Below are 21,085 nucleotides of genomic sequence, written 5' to 3'. Positions count from 1 at the left end.
TTGCAGCCTCGAGCACACTCGCACCAAATATCGCAGAGACGCTTCTCCGGGCGCCACTGCGCCAGAGGTTTTGGGTTTGCTTCTGTTTTTGTCCTTTTTTTCCCCGGCTGTGTGCCGGGGAAAGGGAGGCAGCGGCTCATGGAGAGGCCGAGAGAAGCGGTTTTTGAGTTCTACCCAAACTGGGAGAGTAGCTTTCGGCCACCGGACTCACCGACCGGCTTTCCTTCATTTTCAGTGAGATCCCACTCTCCGGCTGGAGACCCAGATGGCCTCAAGTGAGAGAGATGCTATATCGTGGTACCAAAAGAAGGTAATACCGATCTCTGTTGTTTGTAAAGCAAAATGCTCCCGCAGAGAATCTCCCGTTAGTTAGCGCCGGGAATTCTGCACCGTATCTGTCTCTCAAGGTCAACGGACAAACCGAGGCACAAGGTCATTAGGTCGGTTACACTCACTTCCAGGTCCCGGAATGTGAGTTTCAAGGCCCCTCCCTTCTCCAGGCCGCACACACCGCGCCACCGCAACGCTCTGAAAGTTTGCTTCTGATCACACTGCTGTTGTTTTGTTTTTAGACGTGAAACTTTTCTCTTCACAGCTCAGATTGGTACGGTCCCCAGTCTTATCGAGCTGCCCGTTACCTTTTATTCCTCTCTAGTTTTCCTACTGATGTTTTCCTTGTGAAGTGGAAATATCTTGTAAGGTAATACTTAATTTGAAATATTTTGGACATTACTTTTTAACTTTTAGATCCAGCTACTTTAGAGTTTTGAATGAAACAGTCCTTTAAATAATAACTTCTTCTAACCTCGGAGAAGCATAAACATTTTCCAGATATCGTGTTGATGCTTAATAGTTTCGTTGACGTTTGTGAGATTTGACTGAAGTGAGAGGATTTCCTTTGCATCATTTAAATAGCCTGCTCCCTATTTCAGATTGGAGCATATGATCAGCAGATATGGGAAAAGTCAATCGAACAGACTCAGATTAAGGTAAATTGATTTCTTTGATTCTAGCTTTGTTTTACTGAATTAATGTGAAGAGTGGATTGCACTTTTTTTTTTTATAAAATCTGCACTTATCCACCAAGTATGGCGTTCTTTATTCTTTGAAATCTGTAAGGAAGACAGCCCTGCAAGCAGAATGATAAATGACAGTTGACATCTGGCCTCAATATCAGGGAAATAGAAAGGAGTGGTTGGTCTGTGATGAATTAGAGGGGACAAATGTCTCCTCAAAGGGAGCTGTGACTGCTTAACTCTGGTCAGTTCTATTCTGTGGCAATGCAGGCCCAGGTTTGCCAGAGACTCCGAGTTTTCAAGAGAAGCTGGGAAGATGCATTTTTATGCTGAAATATCCAGATTTTTTCAGAGCATCTTCCCTTCCTCCCCTCCCCTCCTTTCCTCCTCCTCCTCCACTTTCACCTGCTTCTCCCTCTTCTTCCTTTCTTCTTCCTCCTTTTCCTCTTCCTGTGCAAACCAAATCACATCCATTTGTGGCCTGAATCACTTTTTCAATTACTGATTTTGAGTGTGGTCTTACATTTTTCAGGTCCTTAAAACTTTTTTTTCTATGCTGCTCTTAGAACTGAGCAGATTTCTTGGGCTTATTTCATGTTAAAAAACTGAGGTGTGATTCCGAATGCCAGTTTATTAATTTATAATAGGGCAGGGTGGGGGTAAATAATCCAGTGTTCCAGAGTCAGGGTTGTGGGGTCGATATGTACCAGGAGGGGGGAAGGGTGGTGCAGATGAGTCATGGGAAGGTTGCTTGGCAGCCACATGTAATCAGATAGTCTTGAGGCATGTGGAAAAGCCTAGAGACCTTCCCTGCCTCTAAAAGACTGTCTCTCCTTCTTGACTTTAATACTTAGCTCTACAGATTCAGGGCCTCGCTTCTTTGGAAAGTGCTGAATAATGGCCGGCAGATTCTCGTTTCTGGACCTTGCTATTTTAAAGATATGTTGCAGGTCCTTTATTAACACTTAAAAAAATATATGTATGTGTGGGTATAATACAATTTAATAGTTTCATTTATCTACAAGTCACTGATTGGCCTGGGATGTTTAAATCTCTGGTGAAATACCTTGAACCAACACTAGTAGGTGCATAAGAGGCCAGTCAGCTAGGAAGTTGTTAGAACTACATGGTACATGGCAAACTCTTACAGTTTTGTATTGTCCTTGATTTTTTTATACTAAAGGGACATGGGATGGGGTAGGATGAATAACGCCCCACATTTTAGTTTGTTACTCTCTAAATCCTGGCCTGTTAGCCTTTTGTCCATTGCTGTAAAGCACTGATAGAAAGTAAGGTGTAACAGGAAGAGCACGCAACGGGAAGATCCTCATTTTGTGATCTCCAGCCTGTGATCGGGACGGTGCTGTAATGTCCCTGGGTTTTGGTTTCCGTATCCTTAAAAAGATTTTATTTACTGCTTTAGAGTTGCCTTACCTACCTCCTTCGCCTACCCAACTAAAGATTTTCTCAACTCTTCTTTCCATGCCATTTTATGCGTACCTTCCTTTTAGCATACCAAGTCAGAAGTATTTGTTAACCTGTGGTCCTCGTAGGCCTCAGGGCAGGAACTGTATTTGCAGCCTATTCTTAGACCTCTTGATTCATACTAGGACCTCAGTATCTGTTGCCCTGTTTAACTAACCCCATCTATTATATATGTTTTTATTCGTCATTCTGTCACAAGGTAATCTACCTAACAACTCCTTAATGTATACTTCTACTTTAGCAGCAGTGAAAAGAATCCAATTAAAGACAACTCTAAAAATTTACTGAGTTCATGTATCAACATGTTCTAGGCTCTAAGAATACAGTCAATAAGAGAGACCTGAATTTCACAGTCTATTGGTGGTGGGAGATGAGCCAAGAAATCTTTTAAAATATGTTTGGTCAATTTTTGTCTAAGACTTAAAGTATAGGATACAAAGTATTTCATGCAATTTAAAAACCAAATACACAAATATAAATATTTTTGATAAAAAAATTAAAGAAAATTTAAAAAATAGTAAACAATATTAACATCAGATCACAGTACAATAAAATTAGAAATTATGTGATACAAATTAATTCAAGAGGCAAGAATATACAGTGGGGAAAAGGCAGTCTCTTCAACAAATGGTCTGGGAAAGCTGAACAGCTACATGCAAAAGAATGAAATGGGACCACTTTCTTATGCCATATGCAAAAATGAATTCAGAATGCTTAAAGACCTGAATGTGAGACCTGAAGACATAAGAAGAAAACATAACCTATAGTTTCTCTGACATTGGCCTTAGAAATTCTCGATATGTCTCTTCAGGCAAAGAAAACAAAACCAAAATTAGACAGTTGAATTGACCCCAAAATAAAAGGCTTTCACACAGCAAAGGGAACCATCAACAAAACAAAAAGGCAATACTGAATGGGAGAAGATATCTGCAAATGATGTATCCAGTAGGGGTTAACATCCCAAGGAGTCATGACCAAAAAAAGCAAATAATTGATTAAAAATGGGCAGAGGATTTGAAAAGACACATTTCTAAAGAGGACAGAGAGGTGGCCAACAGAAGCTTCACATTTCTAATCAGCAGGAAAATGCAGACCACAATGAGATACCACCTCACAACCAGTCAGAATGTTAAAAATCAAAACGCAAGATACTGCAAGTACTGATGAGGACATGTTAAAAAAGGAACCCTCATGCACTGTTGGTGGGAATGTGACTTGGTGCGGCCACTGTGAAAAACAGTATGCAAGTTGCTCAAAAAATTAATAATAGAATTACCACATGATCCAATAATTCCACTACTGGGTATTTACCCAAAGAAAACAAAAACACTGATTTGAAAAGTTGCCTGCACCCCTATGTTTATTGCAGCAGCATTGACGATAGCCAAGGTATAGGAGCAACCTAAATGTCCATCAACAGATGAACGGATTATTTATATATATATATAATGGAACGTTAGCCACAAAAAAGAATTAGATCTTGCCATTTGCAACCAGGTGGATGGACCTGGAGGGTATAATGCTAAGTGAAATTAGAGGAAGAAAGACAAATAACATATGATTTCACTCATGTGTGGTTTTAAGAAACAAAAAAGGAGGCAAAAGAGACTCAAATACAGAGAACAAACTGGTAGTTGCCAGGAGGGAGGGGGTTTCAGAGGGCTGAAATAGATAAAGGGGGATTAAGAGGATACTTGCTGTGATAAGTGACCTAGTAACATACAGAATTGTTGAATCATATTGTAACCTGAAGTTTATGTTAATTATACTAAAATAAATAATAAAACAGATTAAAAGGTTATTACCACTGAAAAAAGAAAAATTTGCAAATGTGAGAACATGGCAATAAAAATAGTGCTTGCTTCGATTAAACAAAATCTTCAAAATTATAAAAGATGTAAATTTAAAAACCCTTAACTTGGGTTATGAAAAGTGTATGTACTCTTCCACAAACGTTTTTCGAGCTATGTTTAAGGATTTTGCTAGGTGCTGTGCATAAGAGGAAAAGTACTGACAAACAGAAGTATAATAATACTTGTTTAAGAGAAGGGCAGGTAGCCCCATCTGATTGGAGTATAAGGTACATAGATAAGAAGATAGGCCATAAATCAGTCTGGAGCTGACTTGAATGCTTTGCTTAGAAACTTTGATACTGTTCTGTAGAAAACAGAAAAATTTTCATGGTTTTTGAACAGAGGAGCCATGTCGTATTTGTGTTTTTGAAGGAAAGAAAGATAGACATTACAGCAAAATGTCTGGAGTGTTTCTGAAGTTAATACTTGATAAAATTATATCACTGGCAAAATGTCTATATGAACAGAAAATGTCTAGATTGACTAGGAAGAGTGACAGAGATGCACGTTACTATATGAAGAATCTAGAGAAAGAAAACATAATTCCAAGAAGGGAAGGAAATACCAAAACTAAACCTAAAGCAGTCATTATGTGTTCTTCAGTTGCTAAATATTGTTGAGCACCCACCTAAAGTATGTCAGGTAGTGGGCTAGGCACTAATGGCTACATAATGATGAGCAAAAACACTCAACATTTTTCTTTTCATGGAGCTTAAAATGGGAGAGAAACAATAATAAAAATCCCATTAATGAATAAAAATTACTCCATAATAAATGCTAAGAAGAAGAGCTATTCTTTACAAACTATTATAGGGGCGCCTGGGTGGCTCAGTCAGTTGAGCCTCCGACTTTGGATCAACATGATCATGATCAGGTCATGATCTCACAGTTCATGGGTTCAAGCCTCGCATCGGGCTCTGTGCTGACAGCTTGCTCAGAGCCTGGAGCCTGTTTCAGATTCTGTTATTTCCCTCTCTCTCTGCCCCTTCCCTGCTCACGCCGTATGTCTCTCTCTCTCAAAAATAAATAAATAAATAAATAAATAAATAAAACATTAAGAAAAAACGGTTATAACAAGGGAAATGGACTTAGTCAAGGAGGTCAGAGAAGCCTTCCCTAAGGAACTGATACTTCAAATGAGATCTGAAGGATGAATAGCACTTAATTAAGCCAAGAAGGAATATACTAATGCTACACAAACTCTTTTCAGAAAACAGGAGGAAGTATACTTCCCGACTCATTTTATGAGACCAGTATTATCCTGATTCTAAAGCCAGACAAAGACCTCACAAGAAAATTCATTGTGAACATAGGTGTGAAATCTTTAAGAAAGATTGGCAAACCAAATTCAACAACATATAAATCGGTTTATCTGCTGGGACCAAGTGGGGTTTATCCTAGGAATACAACATTGGTTTAACATTTGAAAATAAATCAATGTAATATACCATATTAGTAGAATGAAGGAGGAAACTGCCTGATCTTCTCATTAGAGACAGAAAAAACATTTGACAGAATTTAATGCCCATTAACAATGAAGTAGAAATAAAAAGTAATTTCCTCTAAAAAAAAGTAATTTGCCCCTAAAATCAGGAACAAAGCAAGGAAGTTGTCTTACCACAGCTATTTAACATTGCTAACCAGTGCAGTAAGGGAAGGAGAAGAAATAAAAGGCTTTGAGATGGAAAAGAAAAAGTTGCCTTCACTCGCGATGACATGATCCCATATTTAGAAAATTCTAAGGCCTCTACAAAAAATTACTAACATTAGCAAATGAGTATAGCAAGGTCTTTAGAATCCAGATCAATTGACAAAAATCATTTGTATTTTTATTAACTAGCAATGACTAATCCAAGATTAAGAAAAAGATTCATTCACAATAGCTAAAAATGAATAAAATACTTAGGGGTAAGTTTAACCTAGAAAGTATAAGACCTGTACACTGAAAACTACAAAGCATTGCTAAGAAAAATTAAAGATCTAAATAGAGTAATATTTTATGTTGCTGATCTGAAAGGCTCAGTATTGTTAAGTTTATTGTTAAGGTGGCAATTCTCTCCAAATGCATCTACAGATTCAATATGATCCTTTCAGAATTCCAGCAGCCTTCTTTTCTTTTTTGATAGAAATTGATAAGCTAATTCTAAAATCAATGAAGAATGCAGAGAACTTAGAATATTCAAACAGTTTAAAAATAAGAAAGACTTGGAGGACTTAGATTACTGGATCTCAAAATTTACTATAAAGCTATAGTAATCCAGGAGGTATAGTATTGGCATGAGTAATAGATCAACGCATCAGGATAGAGTACCCAGAAATAAATCCTTATGGTTTTGATAAGTTGATTTTTGACAAAGATGCCAAAGCAATTCAAGGGAGGAATGATAGTATTGTCAACAAATTGCACTGGAACAATTAGATATCCACATGTATAAAAATGAGCTTTGATTTTTTACCTCACATCTCACACAAAAATCACTTAAAATGGACCATACACTTACCTGTAAAAACTAAAGTATAGATTTTCTAGAGAAAAGATAGAAGATCTTTGTGACCTTGGAATAGGACAGACTTCTTAGAAACATCTATAAAGGGAAGATTGATAAGTCAGTCTTCATAAAAATGTAAAATGTGTCTCAGAATATCCCATTGAAAAATGAAAAGACAAGCCATATGCTGGGAGAAAAAATACATATGTAAAAATAGAGTGTTTGTATGTACAATATATAAAGAACTCTTATAACTCAACAAAAAAAACCTCCTACAACTCAACAAAAAAACATAAAAATGGGCAAAATATTTGAATTGATATTGAATAGATATTTCACCAAAGGTAAATGAATGGTTAATGGTCATTTCATGGGCACATGAAAAGATGCTTCAACAGTATTAGTCATTGGGAAGTACAAATTAAAACCGTAGGGAGATACTACCATACACTTGTTAGAATGGCTAAACTTAAAATGACTGACCTTACCAAGTGTTGACAAGGGCATGGAGGAATTAGAATGCTCATACAGTGCTGGTGGGAGCGGAAAGTGGAGAATAGTTTGGTGGTTTCTTAAAAAATTAAACATGTACCTCACTAGCGCCTCCACTCCTAGGTATCTATCCAGGAGAAATAAAACTATATGAGCACATGCAAATGTTCATAGCAGTACTGTTCATAAAAGCCCCAAACTGGAAAGAAGTCCAAATGTCTGTCAACTGGTGGGGGGAAGAACGGATGTGTTATATCTCTGCAAGGGGCTACCAACGCAGCAGTTAAAACTATCAGTGTACGGGCTCCTCGGTGGCTCAGTTGCTTAAGTGTAGTTCTTTGTGAGATTGAGCCCAGCGTAGGGGCTCTGTGTTGTCAGTGCAGAGCCTGCTTAGGATTCTCTCTCCCTTCCTCTCTGCCCCTCCCCTGCTCGCATATTTGCGTATGCGTGTCCTCTCTCTCTCAAAATAAACCAACTTAAAAAAAAAAGCTATTAATACATGCTACAACATTAGATGAACCTCCAAAATGTTATGCTAGTGAAGGGACCGGACACAAATGACTAGAGTATAATTCAATTTATATGAGATTTCTACAAAAGGTGAATTTATGGAATAGGAAGCCGATTAGTGGTTGCCTATGGCTGGGGGAGAGGAACAGAGATTTACTGCCATTCTTGTTTTTGAGTTTATGGAAATGTTCTGAAACTTGAACATGGCTGCCCAACTATACAAATATACTGGAAATCTACTAAATTAGTTAATTACTAAAACTTCACATCTAAGAATGGGTGAGTTTTATAATATGTAAATCATATCTCAATACAGCTATTTTCTTAAGTCACACCAATAGAAAAAATTAGGCGAAATCATAATGTTATACACAGGAATTTCGTACAGATTCCCAATGACCGTTGTCTCCTAAAATTTCTTTTTTGAAAAAATTTTTTTTAATGTTTTATTTATTTCTGAGAGAGAGAGAGACAGCGTGAGCAGGGAAATGTCAGAGAGTGAGAGGGAGACACGTAATCCAAAGCAGCCTCCAGGCTCTGAGCTAGCTGTCAGCACAGAGCCTGACGCGGGGCTCGAACCCACGAACCGTGAGATTGTGACCTGAGCCAAAGTTGGACACTTAACCCACTAAGCCACCCAGGTGCCCCTAAAATTTCTTAATTGGGAGAATATATTAAATTTAAGGTCTAACATTATTTTCAGTAATGAAGCTCATCTCAGTCACTCCCATATCCCTTGGGATATATTTGCTAAGATGAGCATTCTAATTGTACTATTTTTTCTTATTATTTATTTTTTATTTAAAACTTTTTAAAAGTTTAATTTAAATTTCATTTAGTTAACATACAGTATAATATTAGTTTCAGGTTTGCAATATAGTGATTCCACACTTCCACGCACCCCCCAGTGCTGCCCACAAGTGTCCTCTTTAACCCTCTATTTCACCCAACCCCTCACCAAACCCCCACTGGTAACCATCAGTTTGTTCTCTATAGTTAAGAGTCTGTTTCTTAGCTTGTCTCTCTCTCTTTCTCTTTTTCTTTCTTTCTTTCTTTCTTTTTCCCCCTTTGTTCATCTGTTTTGTTTCTTAAAGTCCACATTACTGAAATCATATGGAATTTGTCTCCCTTTGATGTATTTCACTTAGCATAATACTCTCTAGCTCCATCCATGTTGTTGCAAATGGCAAGATTTCATTTCTTTATATGGCTGAGTAATATTCCAGTGTGTTTGTGTGTGTGTGTGTGTGTGTGTACACACCACATCTTCTTTATCCATCAGTTGATGGACTCTTGGGCTGTTTCCATAATTTGGTTATTGTAGGTATGCTGCCATAAACATCAGAGTGCATGTATCTCTTTGAATTATTTTTTATTCTTTTTCTTTGATATAAAAAATTGTTTTTATATGTTTTATTTATTTCTGAGAGAGAGAGAGAGACAGCATGAGCAGGGGAGGGTCAGAGAGAGAGGGAGATACAGAATCTGAAACAGGCTCCAGGCACTGAACTAGCTGTCACCACAGAGCCTGATATGGGGCTTGAACCCACGAACTGTGAGATCATGACCTGAACCGAAGTTGGACGCTCAACCAACTGAGCCATTCAGGCGCCCCAGTCTTTGATTTTTTTTCTAATTAGCATTAGAATAATGAAACTCCGTGTTTGAAAATGATATGATTTTATACCTAGAATATTTTATTTTATTTTTTTTTTACAACTACAAAATTTTAAAAGGCTAATCATAGGCACAAAGGTTACTTCAGCTATATTTGTAATGTTTTATTTCTTAAGCTGGATGGTAGGGACATGACAGATGAGATTCCTCATGGAAGACGATGATTTGAATATGTGCCTTAATCCCTATCTGATCTCTTCTGAAACCCCTCTAAAATTATATGCATAAGGGGCACCTGGGTGGGTTTAGTTGGTTAAGTGTCCAACTGCGGCTCAGGTCATGATCTCACAGTTCGTGCTGACAGCTCAGACCCTGGAGCCTGCTTTGGATTCTGTGTCTCCCCCTTTCTCTGCCCTTCCCGCTTGCGCTCTGTCTCTCTCAAAAATAAATATTAAAAAAATTTTTTAAATTACAATGAATACAAAAAAGATACCAGCCCACAAGGATGAAAAGAATGGGAAAGAGGACTACCGTAAGTGAGAGCTATTAACACAATTTGAAAGTTGGAAAGTGAAGAAAGTAAAAATGTAAGTGTCTGTACTAAGGAATGCCAGTAGGAAACAAGTGAGCTTTCTGTTCATAAGTCCTCTATTTAATCTCTAAAGGACTCAGGAATTAATGAGGTGGAACTGGATGGTTTGAGTTTATTTATAAGTGTCAGTTGATCTGTCCCCAAATCATCTTCTTTATTCTACATGGTCACGTATATACCCTTATCTTTTTCTGACAGAAGGTTGGATTGAAGCTTGCTTTCTGGAGAGCCCAGGCCAGAGAAGTTCTGGTTTCTGAAACACCAGACATGAAATAAGAGTGGGTTGAAATACTGCACTGATGACGGAGAGTACGTAGAAGTCAGGTGGCCAGGTTTATAATCTCCAACAGAAGACTGGAGTTGACTTTTGCAGAAACCAGCCAGCTTCAAAGTCCTAAAGATACTGGAATGAAATGGCTGTTTACCGTGAGGCCTGCTGTTTAACAAGCCTCCCCCGTTGCACGCTGAGCTCACATTCAGCATGTTAGTGCCTCACTTTTTGTTTTTTTAACGTTTATTTTTGAAAGAGAGAACGGGAGGGGCAGAGAGAGAGGGAGACAGAAGATCCAAAGCAGGCTCTTGGGCTGAGAGTGGAGGGCCCGATGCAGGGCTTGAACCCATGAACCTCAAGTTCATGACCTGAGCTGAAGTCTGATGCTTAACTGACTCAGCCACCCAGGCATCCCTTACTTTTAAATGTAAATGGGTAGTTGACAATCATCAAATATTTGAGACCTAAAGAAAAAGAAGGACACAGATAAATGATAAAGGAATCACAAGGATGTTATTTTTAAAGATATAATTAATATATATAAAGAACTGGATACTTATAAAAAGGGGAAAGAAAGAAAAAAAATGCACTGTTGAAGAAAAAATAAGAACCAAAAAGCAAAAGTAACCAATAAATTTAGTAGAAAAGTTGGAAGGTAAAGTTGAAGCCATTTCGCTGAAAAATTGTACAAAACAACAAGGAAAATGAAAATAGAGGGGAACCTGGGTGGTTCAGTCAGTTAATCTGACTTCAGCACAGGTCATGATCTCACAGTTTGTGAGTTCGAGCCACGTCGGGCTCTGTGCCGACAGCTGGGAGCCTGGAACCTGCTTTGGATTCTGTGTCTCCCACTCTCTCTGCCCCAGCTCACTCATGCTCTTTCTCTCAAAAGTAAATAAATGTTTAAAATTTTAAAAAAATTAGAAAAGTAAATACAGTTCATAAAGGAAGCCTGACATCTAGTTAATAGATGTTCCAGAAAAAATGAAATACGTGGAGAAGAAATTATCAAATAAATAATACATTTCCCAGAACTTAAATACACACATTTCCAAATTGGAAGGATTTTAAAAAATATTTATATTAGTTATAGGTGTATAACACACTGATTTGACATTTATATACATTATAAAACGCACCATGATAAGTGCAGTTACCATTTGCCACCAAAAAAAGTTATTATGACATTCTTGACTATATTTGCTATGCTGTACTTGACATCCCCATGACTTACTCGTTCCATAACTGGAAGTTTGTACCTTTTAACCCCCTTCACCTGTTTTGCCCAGCCCCACCCCCCTTTCCTCTGGTGACCCCAATTTGTTCTCTGTATTTATAAGTCTTTCAGTATTTTGTTTGTCCATTTGTTTTGTTCTTTAGAGTCCACATATAAGTGAAGTCATGTGGTATTTGACTTTCTCTGACTTACTTTACTTAGCTCTAGGTCCATTCATGTTGTCCTAAATGGCAAGATTTCATTTTTTTTATGGCTCATTAATATTCCATTGTATGTATTTACCATATCTTTATTCGTTCAGCTGTCAATAGACACTTAGGTTGCTTCTATACCTAGGCTGTTCTCAATAATACTGTGGTAAACATAGGGATGCATATCTCTTTTCGAATTAGTGTTTTTGTTTCCTTCGGGTGTACACCCAGAAGTAGAATTGCCAGATTGTATGGAATTTCTACTAAGTTTCTAGGGAGCCTCCATGTTGTTTTCTGTAGTAGCGGTGGAGGCACCCATTTGCATTCCCACAAACGTTGCACAAGGGTTCCCTTTTCTCCACAACTTTGCCAACACCTAGTATTTTGTCTTTTTGATACTAGCCATTCTGACAGGCATGGGGTGATATCTCCCTGGGTTTTGATTTGCTTTCCCTGATAATTAGTGATTTTGAACTTCTTTTCCTGTGTCTCTTAGCCATCTGTATGCTTCTTTGGAAAAAATACCTATTTAGTTCCTCTGCCCATTTTTTAATTGGATTATTTAGTTTTTCGGTATTGAATTCTATGAGTTATTTATATATTTTGGATGTTATTCCCTTATTGAATATATCATTTGCAGATATTGTCTTCCATTCAGTAAGTTGCCTTTTCATTTTGTTGATGGTTTCCTTCACTGAGCAGAAGCTCTTTATTCTGGTTTAGTCCCCCTTGTTTATTTTTGCTTTTGTTGTCCATGCCTGGGGAGACGTATTAGTAGATATGCTGCTAAGACCAGTGGTCCAAGAGTTACTGCTTACGTTTTCTTTTAGGAGTTTTTCGGTGTCAGGTCTGACATTTAGGTCTTTAATGCATCTTGAGTTTATTTTTTGATGTGGTATAAGAAAGCGGTCTAGTTTAATTCTTTTGCAGGTAGCTGTCCAGTTTTCCCTAACTGTTTATTGAAGGGACTCTTCCTCACAGTGTACTCTTGCTTTCTTTGTTGTAGATTAACTGACCACACACGTGTGGGTTTATTTCTGGGCCCTCTCTTCTGTTCCACTGATCTGTGTGTCTGTTTTTGTGCCCAAACCATACTGTCTTCATGACTGTAGCTCTGTAGTATACTTTGAAATCTAGTATTCTGATACCAGCTTTGGTTTTCTTTCTCAAGATTGCTTAGGCTATTTGAGGTCTTTTGTGGCTCCCTACAGGTTTTAGAATTATTTTTTTCTAGTTCTGTGAAAAATGCTTTTGCTATTTTGATAGGGATTGCCCTGAATCCATAGATGGCCTTGGATAGTATGGACATTTTAACAGTATTAACTTTCCCCATCTGTGAGTCATGGCATATCTTTTCATTCATCAGTGTCCTCCTCAGTTTGCTTAATCATTGTCTTAAAAGTTTTTGAATACAGGTCTTTCACCTCCTTGGTTCAGTTTGTTCTTAGGTATTTTATTCTTTTTGATGAAATCAACAGTGAGGTTGTTTTAAAATTTCTCTTTAAGTAGTTATTGATTGAGAGAAATGGAACAAATTTTTGTGTATTAACTTTATGTCCTACAACTTTACTGAATTCATTTATTCTAATAGTTTTTTGGGGGAGTCTTTAGGGTTTTCTAGATATAATATCATGTAATCTGCAAATAAGGACAGTTTTACTTCTTCCTTCCCAATATGGATGCCCTTTATTTCTTTCTCTTGTGTGATTGACATCGCTAGGAGCTGCAGTCAACACCGTCTGGCATCAAAGTGCGGAGAGGGGACATTCTTGTCTCATTCCTGATTTTAGAAGGAAAGCTTTCAGCTTTTTACTGCTGGTATGGGGTTTGGCTGGTATGGCTCTGGGTTTGTCATAGACGGCCTTTATTATGTTGCTGAAAGGACCTTTTGAGTGATTAACACCTTTACCAAGGAACAGTATCATATTCCAGAACTTAATAAAAAAAAAAAAAAGGACTCAGTTCAGTCTACCTTGTTTTTTCTCCTGTGAGTCTCTTACTATTCTCACACCAAACACTTTGCTCTGTCACCAAACACGTGGAAGTTTTCCCCAATACCATGCACTTCTCCCTGAGACCACCTGGGAATCCTACAGTGTAACTCGGCGCTGACACTGTCTCCAGGTAGATAATTAAAGGCTCAGTGCCACGAGACTACTGCCACCCCACTCTGGATACCAGTCGTAAGTAGTAGGCCCCCAGGTTCCCCACAACTTCTGTCCTACTTGGCTACAAATCAGGTTCCCATGATCTGCCCCTCAGGCTTGATTAATTTGCTAAGGTGGCCTACAGAACTCAGAGAAACACTTAGATTCACAGGTTTATTAGAGGATATGATAATGGATATGGATGAACAGCCAGATAGGGAGATACATAGGGCAAGGTCTGGGAGGATCCAGAGCATAGGAGCTAACGTCCCTGTGGAGTCGGGGTGCATCGCACTCATGCTGTGGATGTGTCCAACAGCCTGGATGCTCTTTGAAACCCATGCTCCTGGAGGTTTTATGCTGAGTCGATTAACCAACTGTAAGGCACCACATGGAGATATATTCAGATTTTCAGAGTTTCAAAACTTCATGCCCCCTCCCAGAAAGCATGGGAAGACACATCGTGTATTATAATGAAGGAGTAACCCAAAAAAGAGGAATCCGTAGTACCAGGAAACAGGATAGCCAGCACAGGGAGAGGTAAAGGGAATTGCAGGATAATTAAGAGATGTCCCAGGATGACAGTTTGTATCAGGTTTAGAACAGACTGGAAAGAAGCAAGAGGACAGGAAACTGTGATGCAGACATTTTCCAGGGGGAAGGAAAGAACCTGGTATTCATTGTGTTTTAAGCATATTGGGAGCAGATTTGTAACACTTCTAGGGAGTTTCAAGATGAATTAGTAATATGTATGTGTCAAGTGAATGAAAAAATGAGGTTTACCATACATGACCTTTATTATGTTGAGGTACATTCCCTCTGTACCCATTTTGTTGAGAGTTTTTATCATAAATGGATGTTGAATTTTGTCAGATGTTTTCTCTGCATCTTTTGAGATGATAATATTTTTAGCTTTAATTTTGTCAATGTAATATATTACATTGATTTGTGGATGTTGAACCATCCTTGCATCCCTGGAATAAATCCCACCTGATTGTGGTGTATGATCCTTTTGATTTATTGTTGAATTCAGTTTGCTAATTTTTTTGAGAATTTTTATATCTGTGTTCATCAGCGATATTGGCCCGTTTTCTTGTCTTGTAGTGTTCTTGTCTGGTTTTAGTATTAGGGTGATGCTGGCCTCATAAAATGAATTTGGAAGTATTCCCACCTCTTCTAATTTTTGAAAGAGTTAAGGATTGGTATTAATTCCTTGAATGTTTGGTAGAATTCACTAGTGAAGCCATCTGGTACAGGAATTTTTTTTTAAATATATAAATTTCTTTTTTTTTTTTTAAAGTTTATTTATTTTGAGAGAGCGAGCGAGCATGAGCAGGGGAGGGGCAGGGAGAGGGAGAGAGAGAGAATCCCAAGCAGGCTCTGTGCCTTCAGTGTAGAGCCTGATGTGGGGCTCAAACTCCTGAACTGTGAGATCATGACTTGAGCTGAAACCAAGAGTTGGATGCTCAACTGACCGAGCCACCCTGGTGCCCCTACAGGAATTTTTTTTTGATTGAGAGGGTTTGATTACTGATTCAGTATCCTTACTATTAATCAGTCTGTTCAAATTTTCTATTTCTTCCTGATTCAGTTTGGGGAGGTTGTGTGTTTCTAGGAGTTTATTATTTCTTTAGGCTGTACAGTTGGTTTGCATATAATTGTTCATATTAGTTTTTTTAATGATCTTTTTTTCTTATGATATCAGTTGTAACATCTCTTTCATTTGTAGTTCTGTTTGAGTCCTCTCCTCCCCTCTCCCCCGCCACCCCCGCCTTGGTAAGTTTAGCTAAAGGTTTGTCTATTTTGTTTACCTTTTAAAGAAACCCACTCTTGGTTTGTTGATCTTTCTATTGTCTTTTTAGTCTCTATTTCATTTATTTCCACTCTGATCTTTGCTATTTCCTTTTGCTAACTTTGGGCTTGTTTGTTCCTCTTTTCTAGTTTCTTGAGATGTGAAGTTAAGGTGTTGTTAATTTATTAGGGTTCTTTTCCTAATGTAGACATTTATCACTATGAACTTCCCTCTTAGAACTGCTTTTGTTTCATCCCATAAGCTTTGGTATGTTGTCTTTTCATTTTCATTTGTTCTCAAAGTTTTAAATTTCTCTTCTGACTTCTTCTTTGACTCATTGGTTATTTAGTAGCATGTTGTTTGTTTTATTTATTTATTTTTTAGTAACGTGTTGTTTAATCTCCACATATATCATTTCATTCTTCTTAAATTTATTAGACTTGTTTTGTGGCCTAATGTCATCTAGGCTGGAGAAGTGTTTTATGTACACGTGAGAATGTGTATTCTGTTGCTTGTGGATGGAATGTCCCACACATATTGGTTAAGTCCGTCATATCTAATGTGTCTTTTGAGGCCAGTGTTTCCTTATTACCTTTAATTTTTATTCCACTTATTTAAACCAATGGAAAAATCCAGTCAACCATTTCTCTCACCCCTGTCCTCAGCTCTTGCAAACACCAATCTGTTTTGTGTATCTATAAGCTCAGTTTGTTGGTTTTGCTTTGGATTTCGTTGTTGTTGTTGTTTTTAGATTCCACATTTCAGATAGATCATATGTTATTTGTCTCTCTGTCTGACATATTTCACTTAGCATAATGCCCTCAAGGTCCATCCATGTTGTTGCAAAAGGCAAGATCTCACAGCCCACAGCTAACATTATACTCAATGGTGAAGAGCTGAAAACTTCACCTATGATCAGGAACAAGACAGAATGCCCTTTTTTTTTTCACCTTTATTCAACATAGTATTAGATGTCCTAGCCAGAACAGTTAGGCAAGAAAAAGAAATACAAGGCATCCAGATCAGAAAGGAAGAAGTAAAACTGTTACTTTTTGTTGATGACATGATACCATTTTTAGAAAACCCTAAAGACTCCACCATGATAATAAGTGAATTCAGTAAAGTTGTAGGATACAAAAATCAATATAAAAATCTGTTGTATTTCTCTACACTAAAAACAATCAGAACAAGAAAAAGAATAGAGTATATAATTTATAAATATTAATGCACCCAATGTAGAAGCACCCAAATATATAAAGCAAATAGAAATAGGCCAAACACAGAAAACTATGAAACATTGATGAGAGAAACATTGATGAAAGAAACTGAAGAAGACACAGATAAATGGAAAGATATCTCATGTTCATGGATTGGAAGAATTAAGATTGTTAAAATGTCCATATTACCCAAGTGATCTACAGATTAAAAACAATCTATCAAAATTCTAATGGCATTTTTTTGCAGATGCAGAAAAATCGAGCCTAAGATTCATATGGGGCTACAAAGAACTCCATATAGCTAAAACAGGCATTAGTAAGAAGAGCAAATCTGGAGGCATCACACTTTCTGATTTCAAATTTTTATTGCAAAGCTTAGTAATCAAAACACTATGATACTGGCATAAAAGACACCTGGACAAATAGGACAAAAGAAAGACTCCAGAAATAAACCCATGTGTACACAGTCAACTAATCTTTGGCAAAGGTGCTAAAAATACACAACGGGAAAAGGAGTCTCTTCAATAAATGATGTTGGGAAAACTAGATAGATATCCTCGTGCAGAAGAATGATATTGGACCTTTATTTTATACCATACATAAGAATCAACTCAAGGTGAATTAAAGACTTAAGTGTAAGTCCTGAAACTGTATAACTTCTAGAAGAAAACAGGGGAAAACCTCCTTGACATTGGTCTTGCAATGAGTTTTTTTGGATTTGACTGCAAAAGCCCAGGGAACAAAAGCAAAAAGTAACAAGTGGGACTACATCAAACTAAAACATTTTTGCCTAGCAAAGGAAGCAATCAACAAAGTGCAAAGGCAACCTAAGGAATGAGAGAAAATATTTAAAACCGTATATCTGATAAGGGGTCAATATTCAAAATATAAGAGAACTCACACAACTCAGTAGTTAAAAACAAGTAATCCAATTAAAAATGGACAAAGGACCTGGACAGATATTTTTCCAAAGAAGATTTATATATACCAATGGGTATATGAAAAGGTGTTTAGCATCACTAGTCATCAGGGAAATGTAAATCAAAACCATAATGAGATATCACCTCATACTTGCCAGGATGACTCTTATCAGAAAGTCAAAAGAGAGATGCCTGGGTGGCTTGGTTGGTTAAGCGTCCGACTTTTAGTTTTAGTTCAAGTCATGATCTCGTGGTTCATGAGTTTGAGCCCTGCACTGGGGTCTGACAATGTGAAGCCTGGTTGGAATTCTCTCTCCTTCTCTCTCTGCCTCCCCCACCTCGCCTCACTCTCTGCCCCTCCCTCTCTCCCCTTCTCTCAAAATAAATAAGTAAACTTAAAAAACAGAGTCAAAAGATAGTTAAGTTTTGGTGAGAATGCACAGAATAGGGAAATTTTATATACTGTTGGTGGGAATGTAAATTGGTATAGCCATTATGGAGGCTTTTCAAAAAATTAAAAATAGAACTACCATTTGACCCAGCTATCCCTTCTCTGGGTATTTGTCCAAAGGAAATAAAATCCCTATCTTGAAGAGATATCTGTACCCTCATATTCATTGTATTATTCATAGTAGCCAAGATATGAAAACAACCTAAGGGTTCGTTGATGGATGGATTGATAAGGAAAATGTTATGTGTGTGTGTGTGTGTGTGTGTGTGTGTGTGTAATGGAATATTACTAATCTTGAAAAAAAAAAAAAGGAAATCCTGCCATTTGCAGTCACATGGATGAACCTGAAGGGCATTATGCAAAGTGAAGTAGCCAAACACAGAAAGCAAATACTGCACAATCGCACTTATATGCAGAATGTCAACAAGTCAAATTCCTGGAAACAGAGTAGAATGTGGTGTATGTGGTGTATATCTTAACTCCTGGTGATACAGAGGTTAAGATATAGAGGAAATGGAGAAATGTTGGTCAAAGGGTACGAACTTTTTAGTCATAAGGTGAGTAAGTTCCAGATATCTAATGTACAGCACGATGACTATAGTTAATAATACCGTGTCATATGCTTTAAATAGGAAATCAAGCATTCCTAGCACGCAGCTATGTGAGGGGATTGGATATGTTAACTAGCTTGATTCACGATGTCAACGTATATCAAAATGTCACAAATTATACCTTAAATATATGCTACTTTTGTAAATTATACCTCAGTTAAGGTGGGGGGGAAGAAAAAAATGAGGCAGTCACAATTGTAGGACAAACACTTTCTAAGAAAGGAGATATTATCATCCTTTATTACCTGGCTTAGCTGGTAACAATATTTATATAATCAGGATACTCTAAACATCAATCACTGATTGAATTAAAACTGGGGTAAAACTGTATTTGAGGGAAACATTGTAGTTTGCGAGGGCATGGGTATTTGTGTGCAGTGGTGCAGTGAATACCCAGCATGTAGTATGTGCCTGGCTTTCTCCAGCACCACATACACACTCCTGCTCTTTTCTTACTGCAGTCCTCCAGAACTAGATGCTTTATTCTCACCCTGCAGGCTAACTAAGAAAGCTGTTTCCTCATCTACCGCAGTAAGAAATGAATGGATAGTACCCAAAGTTGATGAAAGCACTGTACACATATAATTTAGAAATAAGAAAGAATAATGAGGAATTAGGGGTAAGGAAGGGTATTTTTTTTTTGTTATTAGCCTTGTAATATAAGTATTGTAATAAAATAAAGATTTGATTTAGGAGAATCTCCTGCCCAAAAAAGAGAAATAAAGTTACCTGAGTAATAAGATAGATGTGTATATGGAATCCATTTGAGATAAAAGGACAGTTTGACAGACACAGAGGCATATGAATGGTTATGAAAATACCATTATCTTTTTATTTATACCAGTAGCAAAACCCCTCAAATCTCATCAACATTTAGGCATGAACTTTGGAGTTCACTAGACTTAAATGTGTATTATCTTTATTTTCCTAGTTGCTCAGTGCCTTCCTGTGGGAGGCAAATCCTTCCCTGCCCCACAGACTTGCAGCTGGGCGGGTGGGGTGTGAGCAGTACGTGACCTTCCTTCCCTTGATCCAGTCCGGTCCTTTCTCGTGCCTTCCCTATCCAGTGAGCAGCCGGAGTGCCAGGGCTGGGCTTTGGCATTCCTCCGTGGCTTCGTCGTCACGCTGCCCCCACATTTTCAATCCCCAGGACTTCTGGATTCTGCCTTCTAAAGCTTTTGACGATGAATACTTTCCCCAATTTATATTTCCGATTCCCTGGACGGATGTATCGTTTGCACGCTGCTGCCTGCAGGCCAATCCGCTGGAGCGCAGTGGCCTCTGTGTTTTACGTGTTTATTGTCTGTGGCTTAGTCAGCTGTCGTGCAGCAGTGGCTGAGGTCAGTAGCTGTCACAGAGGTGAAGTCCGCAAGGCTGAAAATGCCGTCTGGCTTTTTACAGATAGTTTGTCCACGTTCCATCGAAGTTACTGGAAGAGCATTTTTGTCCATTGAAGTTACTGGAATAGCATTTTTGTTTTGAACGCCGTTCTCTCTCCCCAGCCCTCTGTCACTGAAACCGGCTGGTTACTTTGTTTCTGTTTTAACATAAATCAGATTGTTTTTCTCCTAAGTAAAGCTGTTCGCTGACTTGCTGGTACCCTTATGACGGACACTCTTAACGTGGTTATAATCCTCACAGTCTGGGTTCTTCTTCCCCTTCCTGCTTCTCCCTCTCATACCTTTACCCCTTTTCCCTTCCACTCTCCTTTGGCCTTCTTGAACTTTCCTAAGTTTTTGTCATGCTATCTCCTGTTTCTGGGTCTTCTCTTAGGCTTGTCTTTATTCCCCTTGTGCTACGCCCCTCGTCCGTCTTCGCAAATCCTCTTACCCCGTCGGGTCTCCGTCAGATAGGAGTTCCCTTTGGAAATCTTTCTTTGGCTTTTGAATCGACCGAGTGGCCCTTCGTGCAAGGCCGTGCAGGCTTTAACTGCTGCTTCGTCGTCCACCGGCCGCCCTTGCGCTGGGCGCCTTCCCTCTGTGCCTGACCAGACAGTGAGCCGACTCTCTCCACGGGCGACAGAATGGGAGCTGTAGCGCACTGAAGGGCGGGGGTGGGCTGCAGGGCGTCACTGCAGAGCCGCCAGGACTTCAGTCCCTGTGCCTACGAGGAGGAGCCCCGCAGGAGCGCCGCGGGTCAGGGGACCCTTGCTGGGGCGGCGGGTGGAGAGGCCGCAGCGGGGGGCTGGGCGGGG

General features: G+C 38.5%; 1 protein-coding gene across 4 annotated transcripts in view; it reads left to right on the top strand.

Annotated features, from left to right (window-relative positions):
• Positions 1-235: 235 nt before the first annotated feature.
• Positions 236-21,085, top strand: part of PHTF1 (putative homeodomain transcription factor 1) — a 58,030-nt gene continuing 37,180 nt past the window's right edge. For 3 of the 4 annotated variants that reach the window (XM_077766829.1, XM_077766836.1, XM_077766811.1), the window contains exons 1-2: positions 236-310; positions 933-989. In XM_077766829.1, coding sequence (XP_077622955.1) covers positions 266-310; positions 933-989 — 102 coding nt within the window. In that variant the 5' untranslated portion in view covers positions 236-265. The remainder of the gene's footprint in view (positions 311-932; positions 990-21,085) is intronic. The other variant, XM_077766820.1, reaches the window with a different exon arrangement.

This window comes from Crocuta crocuta, unplaced genomic scaffold (genome assembly GCF_008692635.1).
Source record: "Crocuta crocuta isolate KB4526 unplaced genomic scaffold, BGI_CrCroc_1.0 scaffold180, whole genome shotgun sequence".
NCBI classification, from domain to species: Eukaryota; Metazoa; Chordata; class Mammalia; order Carnivora; family Hyaenidae; genus Crocuta; species Crocuta crocuta.
The sequence above is the reverse complement of the archived record's forward strand: the minus strand, read 5'-3'. Positions and strand labels throughout refer to the sequence as shown.